The sequence below is a fragment of the Nipponia nippon genome, unplaced genomic scaffold (assembly GCF_047370975.1).
Source record: "Nipponia nippon isolate SJK-2023a ecotype South Korea unplaced genomic scaffold, ASM4737097v1 scaffold_51, whole genome shotgun sequence".
Lineage (NCBI taxonomy): Eukaryota > Metazoa > Chordata > Aves > Pelecaniformes > Threskiornithidae > Nipponia > Nipponia nippon.
The window spans coordinates 782576-793509 of record NW_028262371.1 but is presented as its reverse complement, the minus strand read 5'-3'; the positions used below and the strand labels follow the sequence as shown (position 1 = coordinate 793509).

The following is a 10934-nucleotide window of genomic DNA, read 5'->3' as shown; positions in this document are numbered from 1 at the left end:
ACATAGTGAGCCATTGCCCTGCCCCAGGGACCCCCCCTGCCACATAGTGAGCCATTGCCCCGCCTTGGGACCCCCCCTGCCACATAGTGAGCCATTGCCCCGCCCCACGGACCCCCCCTGCCACATAGTGAGCCATTGCCCTGCCCCAGGGACCCCCCTGCCACATAGTGAGCCATTGCCCCGCCCCACGGACCCCCCTGCCACATAGTGAGCCATTGCCCCACCCCACGGACCCCCCCTGCCACATAGTGAGCCATTGCCCCGCCCCCCAGGGAGCCCTGCCACATAGTGAGCCATTGCCCCGCCTTGGGACCCCCTGCCACATAGTGAGCCATCACGCCACTCCATGGGACCCCCCCTGCCACATAGTGATCCAGGGCGGGGCAGAGGGCGTGCCCGGACGCCTGGGCCCCCCCTGCCCAGACACCCCTCCCCCCCCAGGTGTGGGGCAATAAGGGGCGTGGTCTCTGTGAGCCCCGCCCCTTCCTCCCACGGTCACGCCCCTTTCCCTTGATCTGCCAGCACCAGTGAGTGCAGGGCATTGGGAGTGCTGGGAGCTACTGGGAGGTACTGGAGCCACTGGGGTGACTGGGAGACAGGATCAGGGGTGCTGGGATGGCTGGAAGGGGTAACTGGGCAAACTGGGAGGAGTGGGAGGCTGGGGAGGGGGGAACTGGGCTTACTGGGAGCACTGGGAGGGGGTTACTGGGCAAACTGGGAGCACTGGGAGGGGTTAGTAGGGTTACTGGGAGGACCCAGAGGGGGTTACTGAGGGGACTGGGGAGCTACCGGGAGCACTGGGAGGGGATAACTGGAGCTACTGGGGGCACTGGGAGGGCATTACTGGGCAAGCTGGGAGCACTGCTAGGGGTTAACAGAGTTACTGAAAGGTCTGGGAGGATCCAGAGGGGTTTACTGGGGGGACTGGGTGGTACTGGGAGCACTGGGAGGGGGTGAATGGGAGGACTGGGAGGGGGGTACTGGGCAAACTGGGAGGGCTGGGAGAAGTTAGTTAGCAGACTTACCAGGAGGGCACAGAGGGGGTTACTGGGAGCACTGGGAAGGGGCTACTGGGAAGACTCTGAGGGGCTTACTGGGGGCACTGGGAGGGAGTTTCTGGGAGCACTGGGAGGGGGTTACTGGGAGCACTGAGGTGACCGAGTGGGGGGCAAACAGAGGCACTGGGCAGAGTGGGAGCACTGGGAGGGGGTTACTGGGGTTGCTGGAAGCACTAGGGGGGGGAACTGGAAGCACTGGAGTTACTGGGAGCACTGGGAGGGGCCAGCTGGGAGTGCTGTGGTTACTGAGAGCACTGGGAGGGGGTAACTGGGGTTACTGGGAGCACTTGGGGGGGCTACTGGGAGCAGTGGGAGCACTGGAAGGGGGGAACTGGGCAGACTGGGGGAACTGGTCGGGCTGGGAGCGCTCCCGGACGGCTGGGTCCCCGCCGCGGCGGGGGAGGAGGCCGGGGGGGGGGAGCTGCTCGGGCAGGCCCGGACGCCTGGGTCCCTCCGGCGCCGGGCTCGGGCGGGGCACTGGGAAGGACTGGGAGGGAGCTGGGCCATACTGGGAGCCTGGGAGGGGTTCCTGGGCTGTAGTGGCGGGGGGGACTAGGAGGTTACCGGGCTGTACTGGGAGCCTGGGAGAGGTTATGGGGCTGTACTGGGAAGGACTGGGAGGAACTGGGCCATACTGGGCATACTGGGAAGGGCTTGATGGCTTCAGTTGGTCATTCTAGAAGCTCTTACTGGTGTGTGGTGGTCCACTCTGGTTCCTGCTGGTTTCTAATGGCTTATACTGGTCCATGTTAGTTTGTATGATCTCATACTGGTTCATGCCGGTCTTGCTGGTCATACTGGGAAGGGTCTGGAGGCTTTAATGGCCCATTCAGGAAGGTCTTACCGGCCTATGGTGGTCCATACTGGTTTCCTGCTGTCTTACACTGCTCTGTGTGGGCCTTTACTGGTCCATACTGATCTTTTTATTGAACTATACTGGGCCATACTGGTCTTACTGGTTGCACCAGAAAAGGTCCAGAGGCTTTAACGGGCCATTCTGGAAAGTCTTAGGGGTTCGTGGTGGTTCCTACTGGTTTCTGCCATCTTCTACTGGTCCATGCTGGTCTTTAATGGACCATACTGGTCTTCCTGGTCATACTGGGAAGGGTTTGGAGGCTTTAACGGGCCATTCCGGAAGGTCTTACCGGTTTGTGGTGGTTCCTACTGGTTTCTGCCATCTTCTACTGGTCCATGCTGGTGTGTATGGGTCCATGCTAGTCTTCGATGAACTATACTGGTCCATATTGGTCTTACTGGTTATACTGGGAAGGGTCTGGAGGCATTGATGGGCCATTCTGAAAGGTCCTCCCAGTTCGTGGCGGTTTCTGCTGTCTTCTACTGGTCCATGCTGGTGTTTACAGGTCCATGCTAGCCTTCAGTGACCTGTACTGGTCCATACTGGTCTTACTGGTCACACTGGGAAGGGTCTGGAGGCGTTAACGGGCCATTCCAGAAGATCTTACTGGTCTGTGGTGGCCCGCACCACTTCCTACCATCTTCTGCTGGTCCGTACTGGTCCAAACTGGTCTCGCTGGTGCCCCGCAGGCGATGCCGGACGCCGACCCCCGCCTGGACCCGGGCCGCTGGGCGGCCGCCAGCTTCCGCCCGCGGGGGGGCCCCTCCGCCCCCGCCCCCCGCCCGCGCCGGGGCTTCTGGCGTCGCCTGGGCGGCTGCTGCGGCTGCTGCGGCTGCTGCCGGCGCGGCACCGAGGACTGGGAGCCCCCCCCCGGCGAGGTCCCGGGGCGCCGCCCCCCCCAGCCCCTGCGGCCTGGTCAGTGCTGGGGGACGGCGGCGGTTTCGGGGCTCCCCGGGTGGGAGAAGGGCGGTTTCGGGGCTCCCCGGGTGGAAAAAAAGGCGGTTTCGGGCCTCCCTGTAAGGAAGAAGAGCAGTTTTGGGGCTCCCTGGGTGGAAAAAGGGCACTTTTGGGGCCTCCTGGGGGGAAGAAGAGCGGGTCTGGGGCTCCCCGTGAGGAAGAAGAGCGGTTTTGGGGCTCCCCCCAAGCAGACGAGGAGGTGGGGGGGCGTCCTCCCCTCCGCCCCCCTCCCTTCTCTCTGCCCGTCCCCATTCTGAGGCAAAAGGCACCGTTTTGGGGCCACTTCCCGGCTCTCCTGGGGCGGAAAAGGCAGTTTCTAGGCCTCCCCCCGAGCTGTTTTCAAGGTTTCATGCCCCCCCCCCCCCCCAAGAGAAATTTAGGGGGTTTGGGGTCCCCCCTCCAGCACCCCCCCCCACCTCCCATTTTGGATCCAAAACTGCCCATTTGGGGCCATTTCCAGGCTGGGGGGGGAACGGCGGTTTCAAGGCCCCCCCCGGGGAGTTCTGGGGCCATTTGGGGGGGTTCCGGGGGTGGGACTCGCGCGGGGTTTTCGCCGCCCGCTGTGTCATCTCCCACCCCCAGGCCTACTGGCCCCCCGCGGGCTGGTCGTGGGCTCGCCGGCCGATCGGGCCGCCCACCACACCTCCGAGTTCGCCTGCCCCCGGCTGGTGGTGCGGCGGGGCCAGCCCTTCGACCTGCGCGTCCTCCTGCCCCGGCCCTTCGACCCCCAGGACGACGACCTCTGCGTGGAGCTCACCCTCGGTGGGGCCGGGGGGGCGACTGGGGGGGCTGGGGGGCAACTGGGGGGGCAATTGGGGGCCGAGGGGGGCAACTGGGGGGTCTGAGGGGCAGCTGGAGAGGTTGGGGCGGCAACTGGGGGCTGAAGGGGGCAACTGGAGGTTGGGGGAGCAATTGGGGGCTGAGGGAGGCAACTGGGGGGCAATTGGGGGGTCTGGGGGGCAACTGGGGGGGCAATTGGGGGCCGAGGGGGGCAACTGGGGGGTCTGAGGGGCAGCTGGAGAGGTTGGGGCGGCAACTGGGGGCTGAAGGGGGCAACTGGAGGTTGAAGGGGGCAACTGGAGGTTGGGGGAGCAATTGGGGGCTGAGGGAGGCAACTGGGGGGCAACTGGAGGGTCTGGGGGGCAACTGGAGGCTGGGGGGGGGCAGCTGCGTGTCGCAATAGGGCGTGGTGACATCACCCAGGGCCCGATGGCGTCACCCAGGCGGGGCGACGGCGTCACCCAGGCTGCCACGCCCTCACCTGGGGTGCCCTCGGCCTCGCCCCTCCCCTGCTGGGGGGTGCGGTGGCATCACCCGGGGTGCGATGACCTCACCCGCCCGGGCGATGACCTCACGCCCGAGGGGGTGATGTCACCCCGCAGGCCCCAACCCGCAGGTGGCAAAGGGGACCCACGTCCTCATCCCATTGGGCGAATCCTCGGCCACCGGTTGGACGGCTGAGGAAGAGGAGAGCGAGGAGGGGGCGGAGCGTCCCGGAGGCCCCGCCCTCAACCTCTGCCTCACGGCTCCGCCCGACGCTCCCATTGGCCGCTACCGCCTCAGCATCAAGACCCGCACGCGGGCGGGGGAGTACGCGGCCCCCTTCGACGACGCCAACGACTTCTTCCTCCTCTTCAACCCCTGGTGCCCGGGTGAGGCGGCTCCACCTGGGGCAACGCGGGGGCTTCCAGATTGGGCGGTTTCGGGGCTCCCCGGGGTGGGATTCGGCGGTTTCGGGGCTCCCTGGGGTGGGATTCGGCGGTTTCGGGGCTCCCTGGGGTGGGATTCAGCGGTTTTGGGGCTCCCCGGGGTGGGATTCGGCGGTTTCGGGGCTCCCCAGGGTGGGATTCGGCGGTTTCGGGGCTCCCCAGGGTGGGATTCAGCGGTTTCGGGGCTCCCCGGGGTGGGATTCGGTGGTTTCGGGGCTCCCCAATCTCCATGTGGTAGTTGGGGGAGGGTCGGGGGGGGGGAATTTGGGGACCCCCCCCCTGATTTTGGGGTGCCCCCCCCCCCCCAGATGACCACGTCTACATGGAGAAAACGAGCGACCTTAGCGAGTACGTCCTTAACGAGACGGGGCGCATCTTCTACGGCACCGAGGACCAGATCGCCGAGCGCTCCTGGAACTACGGGCAGGTACCCCGCCCGCGGGGGGGCACCCCAGGGAACGGGGACCCCGCAAGTGGTAGAATCCCCCCCCCCCCCCAAAGTGGGGAGACCCCAAAATTTGGGTGGGAAATGGGACAGGGGGCATTAAAATGCGGTGGGGACCCCAAAAATGGGGGGGGGGGGGGGGCCAAAATCTGGGGCTGTCCTAAAACAGAGGGCCCTAAAAATTGGGAGATACCCAAAAAACCATCGGGGGGGGTCCCCAAAACCATCAGGGGGGTTCCCAAAACCATCGGGGGGTCCCCAAAACCATCCCCGATGCCCGTAGTGTCGGGGGGGCACACCCTGGAACCACTCTCTGCCTTTGGGGGCGGGGGGATTTGGGGGGGGATTTGGGGGGGATTTGGGGACACCCCTGACTCGGGGGCGTCCCCCAGTTCGACGCGGGGGTGCTGGAAGCGTGCCTGTACATCCTGGACCGGCGGGGGATGCCCCACAGCGCCCGGGGGGACCCCGTCATGGTGGCCCGCGTCGTCTCCGCCATGGTGGGGTTTTGGGGCGAACGAGGGGGATGTGGGGGGAGTGGGGGGGGAGGGGTCCGCGGTGACCTACGGGAGTGACGCGGGTTTTGGGGTGCTCTAAGGGGGCTGGGGGGGGGGCACCATGGGCCTGCGGGTGGGATGTGGGGATCGGGGGACCACCGTGGGGTTTTGGGGTCCGCTGTCTGGTTTGGGGGGGCGCTGACGGCTTTGGGGGGGCGCAGGGTTTTGGGGGGCGCTGATGGTTTTGGGGGGCGCTGACGGCTTTGGGGGGCGCAGGGTTTTGGGGGGCGCTGATGGTTTTGGGGGGCGCTGATGGCTTTGGGGGGCGCAGGGTTTTGGGGGGCGCTGATGGTTTTGGGGGGCGCTGATGGCTTTGGGGGGCGCAGGGTTTTGGGGGGCGCTGACGGCTTTGGGGGGCGCAGGCTTTGGGGGGCGCTGACGGCTTTGGGGGGCGCAGGGCTTTGGGGGGCGCTGATGGCTTTTGGGGGGCGCAGGGTTTTGGGGGGCGCTGACGGCTTTGGGGGGCGCTGACGGCTTTGGGGGGGCGCAGGGTTTTGGGGGGCGCTGACGGCTTTGGGGGGCGCTGACGGCTTTGGGGGGGTGCTAATGGCTTTGGGGGGGCGCAGGGCTTTGGGGGGCGCTGACGGCTTTGGGGGGCGCTGACGGCTTTGGGGGGTGCTGATGGCTTTGGGGGGCGCAGGGCTTTGGGGGGGCGCTGACGGCTTTGGGGGGTGCTGATGGCTTTGGGGGGGCGCAGGGTTTTGGGGGGCGCTGACGGCTTTGGGGGGGCGCTGACGGCTTTGGGGCGCCCCAGGTGAACTCGCTGGACGACAACGGGGTGCTGGTGGGCAACTGGACGGGGGACTACGCGCAGGGCACCAACCCCTCGGCCTGGGCCGGCTCCGTCGACATCCTGCGCGCCTACCACAGCGCCGGCGCCCCCGTGCGCTACGGCCAGTGCTGGGTCTTCGCCGGCGTCATGACCACCGGTGCGTCCCCGTCCTGACCGGTTTATACCGGTCCGGCCCTGGCGTGGGCTGGGGAGCGTGGCGGGAGGGCCCAGACGCCCCCAGGAGCCGCCAGGAAGCGGGTGGAGTCGCTAAAAGGGAGAGGAGTTGGGCGTAAGGTGCCAGGTTTCATACTGGCTTCCTACTGGTCTACGCTGGCTGATACTGGTCTCGCCCAGGTTTATACTGGGAGAGGGTCTAGGGCGCCTGGGGAGCCGCTGGGAGTCACGCGAAGGCAGATGGGAGCCTCTAGCACGGCGCTAAGCGAAGCCTAAAATGTATTCTTGATACTGGTTTATACTGGTTTGACTCAGTTATAGGGTGGTTTGTACTGGGAGGGGTCCAGTGTGCCCTGGGAGCCACTGGAAGGCAAATGGGAGCCTCTCGCAGGGAAACAAGTCAACCCCGAGACATGTGCTTTGATAACGGCTTGTACTGGTCTGTACTGGTTTATACTGGTTTGTACTGGTGTACCCCAGTGCTGCGGTGCCTGGGCCTCCCCACCCGCACCGTCACCAACTACAACTCGGCCCACGACACCGACGTCTCCCTCACCACCGACATCTACTTCGACGAGAACATGCGGCCCCTGGAGCGCCTCAACACTGACTCTGTCTGGTACTGGTTTCTACTGGTTTCTACTGGTTTCTACTGGTTTCTACTGGTTTCTACTGGTGCGGGACGGGAGTCACAGGGAAGGGGGTGCGGGGAGGTGGTTTGGGGGCTGTGGGGGGCGAGAACAGCTGAAGTAGGAGCTGGGAGGCTCATCCTCGGCCGTTCTGGCGCATACTGGTTTATATTGGTACGTGCTGGTTTGCGCCAGTCCACGCTGGTCCGTACTGGTCCATACTGGTTTATACCGGGCTGCGCAGGAACTTCCACGTGTGGAACGACTGCTGGATGAAGCGCCCCGACCTCCCCGAAGGCTACGACGGGTGGCAGGTGGTCGACGCCACCCCCCAGGAGACCAGCAGCGGTACTGGTTTATACTGGTCTATATTGGGAGGCACCGGGAGGAGGCCTGGGGGTCCCCGGGGCTGGGTGGCTTGTGGCCAGCGGGAGAGGGGAGAGCCACGGCAGGGGCTCAGTGGCTCGTAACGGCCCATACCGGTCCTTACTGGTCTGTACTGGCGACGCCCCCAGGGCTGTTCTGCTGCGGGCCGTGCTCGGTGACGGCGGTGAAGAACGGCGAGGTCTTCCTCAAGTACGACACCCCCTTCGTCTTCGCCGAGGTAGGGGGCGGGGCCGACCCCCCAGCGGGCGCGGCGGCGCGGCGGCGCCGCGGTGGGCGTGGCCTCTGCTAAGGGCGGGGCCCGTCCTCAGGTGAACAGCGACAAGGTCTACTGGCAGCGGCAGCCCAACGGCGCCTTCACCGTGGTGCACGTGGAGGAAGGCGCCATCGGGCGCCGCATCAGCACCCTGGGGGCGGGATCCGGCGCCCGGCTGGACATCACCCACCAGTACAAGCACCCCGAGGGTGAGGCCCCGCCCCCCGACGCCCCTTGGCCCCCGTGACCCGACCACCCGCCCTTGGCCCCCTCCTTCCTCGCCCGAGGGTTGAACCTCGACCCATCGACCCCACAACCCTCGACCCGTTGACCCCCGACCCCGACCCCATCGCCTGTGCCCTTTGACCTACAGCCCATCAGCCCCCATGACCCTTGGCCTATTGACCTGCGGCCCATGACACCATGACCCAACAACCCATGACACCGTGACTGTGACCCAGCCACCCTTGATCTCGTCGGTCTTGACCCCAGGAATCGACCCCTTGACCCCGGCACCCCACAGCCCTTGACCTGTTGACCCCCGACCCTTGCCCCCTGACCCGATGACCCCTTTGACCCCAGCCCCCCTTGACCCATTGACCTAAGACCATGACCCAACAGCGCAACCCATGACCGCCGCCCCCCTGCGCCCCCGACCCTTGACCCCCGCGACCCCTCGACCCCACGGCACAACTTCAACCTTGACCCCCCCCCCCCCGGCGCCCCCTGACCCTTGACCTCTGCCCCCTCAGGCTCGGAGGAGGAGCGCCGCGCCGTCTCCACCGCCACCTCCCACGGCTCCCGGCCCCGCAACCGGGGGACCCCGTCGTCCGGGGAGGTGACGGTGACGGTGGGGGCGGGGCCGGCAGTGGCGGGGGCGGAGCTGGAGCTGCGGGCGGTGGCCCGGAACGACGGGCTGGAGCCGCGGACGCTCCGCCTCCGCCTGGCCCTCTCCGCCGTCCGCTACACCGGGGTCTCCGGCGCCCCGTTCCGGCAGGAGCAGCACCGGCGCGCCGTGCCGCCGGGGCAGGGTGAGACCCGGACGCCCGCGTCCCCTCGGCGCCGCCCCCCGCGCGCGCCCGCGTCCCCTCTGCTCCGCTCGTCCCCGAGGGCGGCGTCGGCGCGGTGGCGGCCCTCGGTCAGCCGGGGGGCGCGGGCGGCCCGGGGCGCTGACGCCGCGTGTCCCCCGCCCAGAGGAGACGGTGACGATGACGGTGGCCTACGCCGAGTACAGCCCCCACGTGGGGGACCAGGACGCGCTGAAGCTGACGGTGGCCGGAGCCGTGGAGGAGACGGGGCAAGTGGTGGCCAAGGAGCTGCGGGTCCGGCTGCACACGCCCGAGCTCACCCTGACGGTACGGCCGGGCGGCGGGGGGCCCAGCGGGCGCCGGGGGGCCCCCAGGACGCCTGGGTCACCCCCGCCGGCCGCCCGCGTCCCCTCTCTCGGCAGCTGCTGGCCCCGGCGGTGGTGGGACAGGAGACCCCGGTCCAGGTGGTTTTCCAGAACCCCCTGCCCGAGACCCTGAGCGGAGCCACCCTGCGGATGGAGGGGGCCGGCATCTCCTGCCCCAAGCCCTTCCCCATGGGGTGAGCACCCGGGCGGGGGCACCCCGGGCGCCGGGGAGGGGACCCAGGGGTCCGGGGAGGGGACCCCAGGGGTCAGGGTCATCCGCCGGGGTCCCAAGAACCCGGGGAGGGGACCCAGGGATGCGGGCGGGGGACCCCGGGCGCCGGGGAGGGGACCCCAGCGGTCCCGGTCCCGGTGGGGGGGGGGACCCAGGGGTCGGGAGGGGGTCCCGGGGGGTGGGGGGTGGGGGGTGGGGTGGGGGGCGTCACCGTGTGACCCCGCGTCCCCCTCGCCAGGTCGGTGGGCGCGGGGCAGACGGTGCGGCTGCGCCAGGCCGTGGTGCCGCTGCGCCCGGGGCGCCGGCGCCTGGTGGCCGCGTTGGAGAGCCCCCAGCTCGGGCCCCTCCACGGCGTCCTCCAGCTCGACGTCGCTCCCGGCCCTGCTGGGAGCACTGGGAACGCCGGGAGCCCCCCCCGGCGCCCACGACGCGCCCGGCGTCGCGCGCCCCCCCCCGCCGGGAGCACCGGGGGGTGACGGGGGGCGCTGGGAGGGCGTGGAGGGGATACTGGGGGCGCTGGGAGGGTGACTGGGGGCGCTGGGAGGGCGTGGAGGGGGCGCTGGTGGCACTGGGAGGGTGACTGGGGGCGCTGAGAGGGCGTGGAGGGGATACTGGGGGCGCTGGGAGGGCGACTGGGGGCGCTGGGAGGGCGTGGAGGGGGCGCTGGGGGCACTGGGAGGGTGACTGGGGGCGCTGGGAGGGCGTGGAGGGGATACTGGGGGCGCTGGGAGGGCGTGGAGGGGATACTGGGGGCACTGGGAGGGTGACTGGGGGCGCTGGGAGGGTGTGGAGGGGGCGCTGGGGGCACTGGGAGGGTGACTGGGGGCGCTGGGAGGGCGTGGAGGGGATACTGGTGGCACTGGGAGGGTGACTGGGGGCGCTGGGAGGGCGTGGAGGGGGCGCTGGGGGCACTGGGAGGGTGACTGGGGGCGCTGGGAGGGCGTGGAGGGGATACTGGGGGCACTGGGAGGGTGACTGGGGGCGCTGGGAGGGCGTGGAGGGGGCGCTGGGGGCACTGGGAGGGTGACTGGGGGCGCTGGGAGGGCGTGGAGGGGATACTGGGGGCACTGGGAGGGTGACTGGGGGCGCTGGGAGGGCGTGGAGGGGGCGCTGGGGGCACTGGGAGGGTGACTGGGGGCGCTGGGAGGGCGTGGAGGGGATACTGGGGGCACTGGGAGGGTGACTGGGGGCGCTGGGACCACATTTGGGCTCTACTAGGAGCACTGGGAGGGGTTACTGGGGGTAGTGGGAGGTTGACTGGGAGCACTGGGACCAGGTTTGGGGGTAACTGGGAGGACTGGGAGCACGATGGGGTGTCACGGGGTTTGCTGGGACGCTGACTGGGAGCACTGGGACCAGGCTTGGGGGGCACTGGGAACACGGTTTTGGTGTATACTGGGAGCACTGGGAGGGGTTACTGGGAATACTGGAACCAGGCTTGGGGTACACTGGGAGCACTGGGACCGGGCTTGGGCTCTACTGGGAGCACTGGCTGGGGCCAGGCGGGGTCAC

At 68.4% G+C, this 10934-nt stretch overlaps 1 protein-coding gene across 1 annotated transcript; it reads left to right on the top strand.

The window, feature by feature from the left end:
• The first annotated feature begins 335 nt into the window (after positions 1 to 335).
• On the top strand, positions 336 to 9996 carry TGM1 (transglutaminase 1). Its single transcript, XM_087735019.1, has 15 exons — positions 336 to 567; positions 2604 to 2829; positions 3454 to 3633; positions 4254 to 4523; positions 4889 to 5007; positions 5418 to 5525; positions 6337 to 6511; positions 7009 to 7147; positions 7402 to 7505; positions 7673 to 7761; positions 7853 to 8006; positions 8550 to 8828; positions 8992 to 9152; positions 9248 to 9384; positions 9661 to 9996. Exons 2-15 carry the CDS (start codon positions 2607 to 2609, stop codon positions 9896 to 9898), a joined length of 2376 nt encoding a protein of 791 aa, XP_087591145.1. The 5' UTR covers positions 336 to 567; positions 2604 to 2606; the 3' UTR covers positions 9899 to 9996.
• The last annotated feature ends 938 nt before the right edge of the window (positions 9997 to 10934 follow it).

Coding starts and splice junctions, on each gene's coding strand:
- TGM1 (XM_087735019.1), top strand. CDS start 2,607: ATGCCGGACGCCGACCCCCGCCTGGACCCGGGCCGCTGGGCGGCCGCC. Junction 7,148..7,401: donor CTCAACACTGACTCTGTCTG/GTACTGGTTTCT, acceptor CGGGCTGCGCAG/GAACTTCCACGTGTGGAACG. Junction 7,506..7,672: donor CCCCCAGGAGACCAGCAGCG/GTACTGGTTTAT, acceptor CGACGCCCCCAG/GGCTGTTCTGCTGCGGGCCG.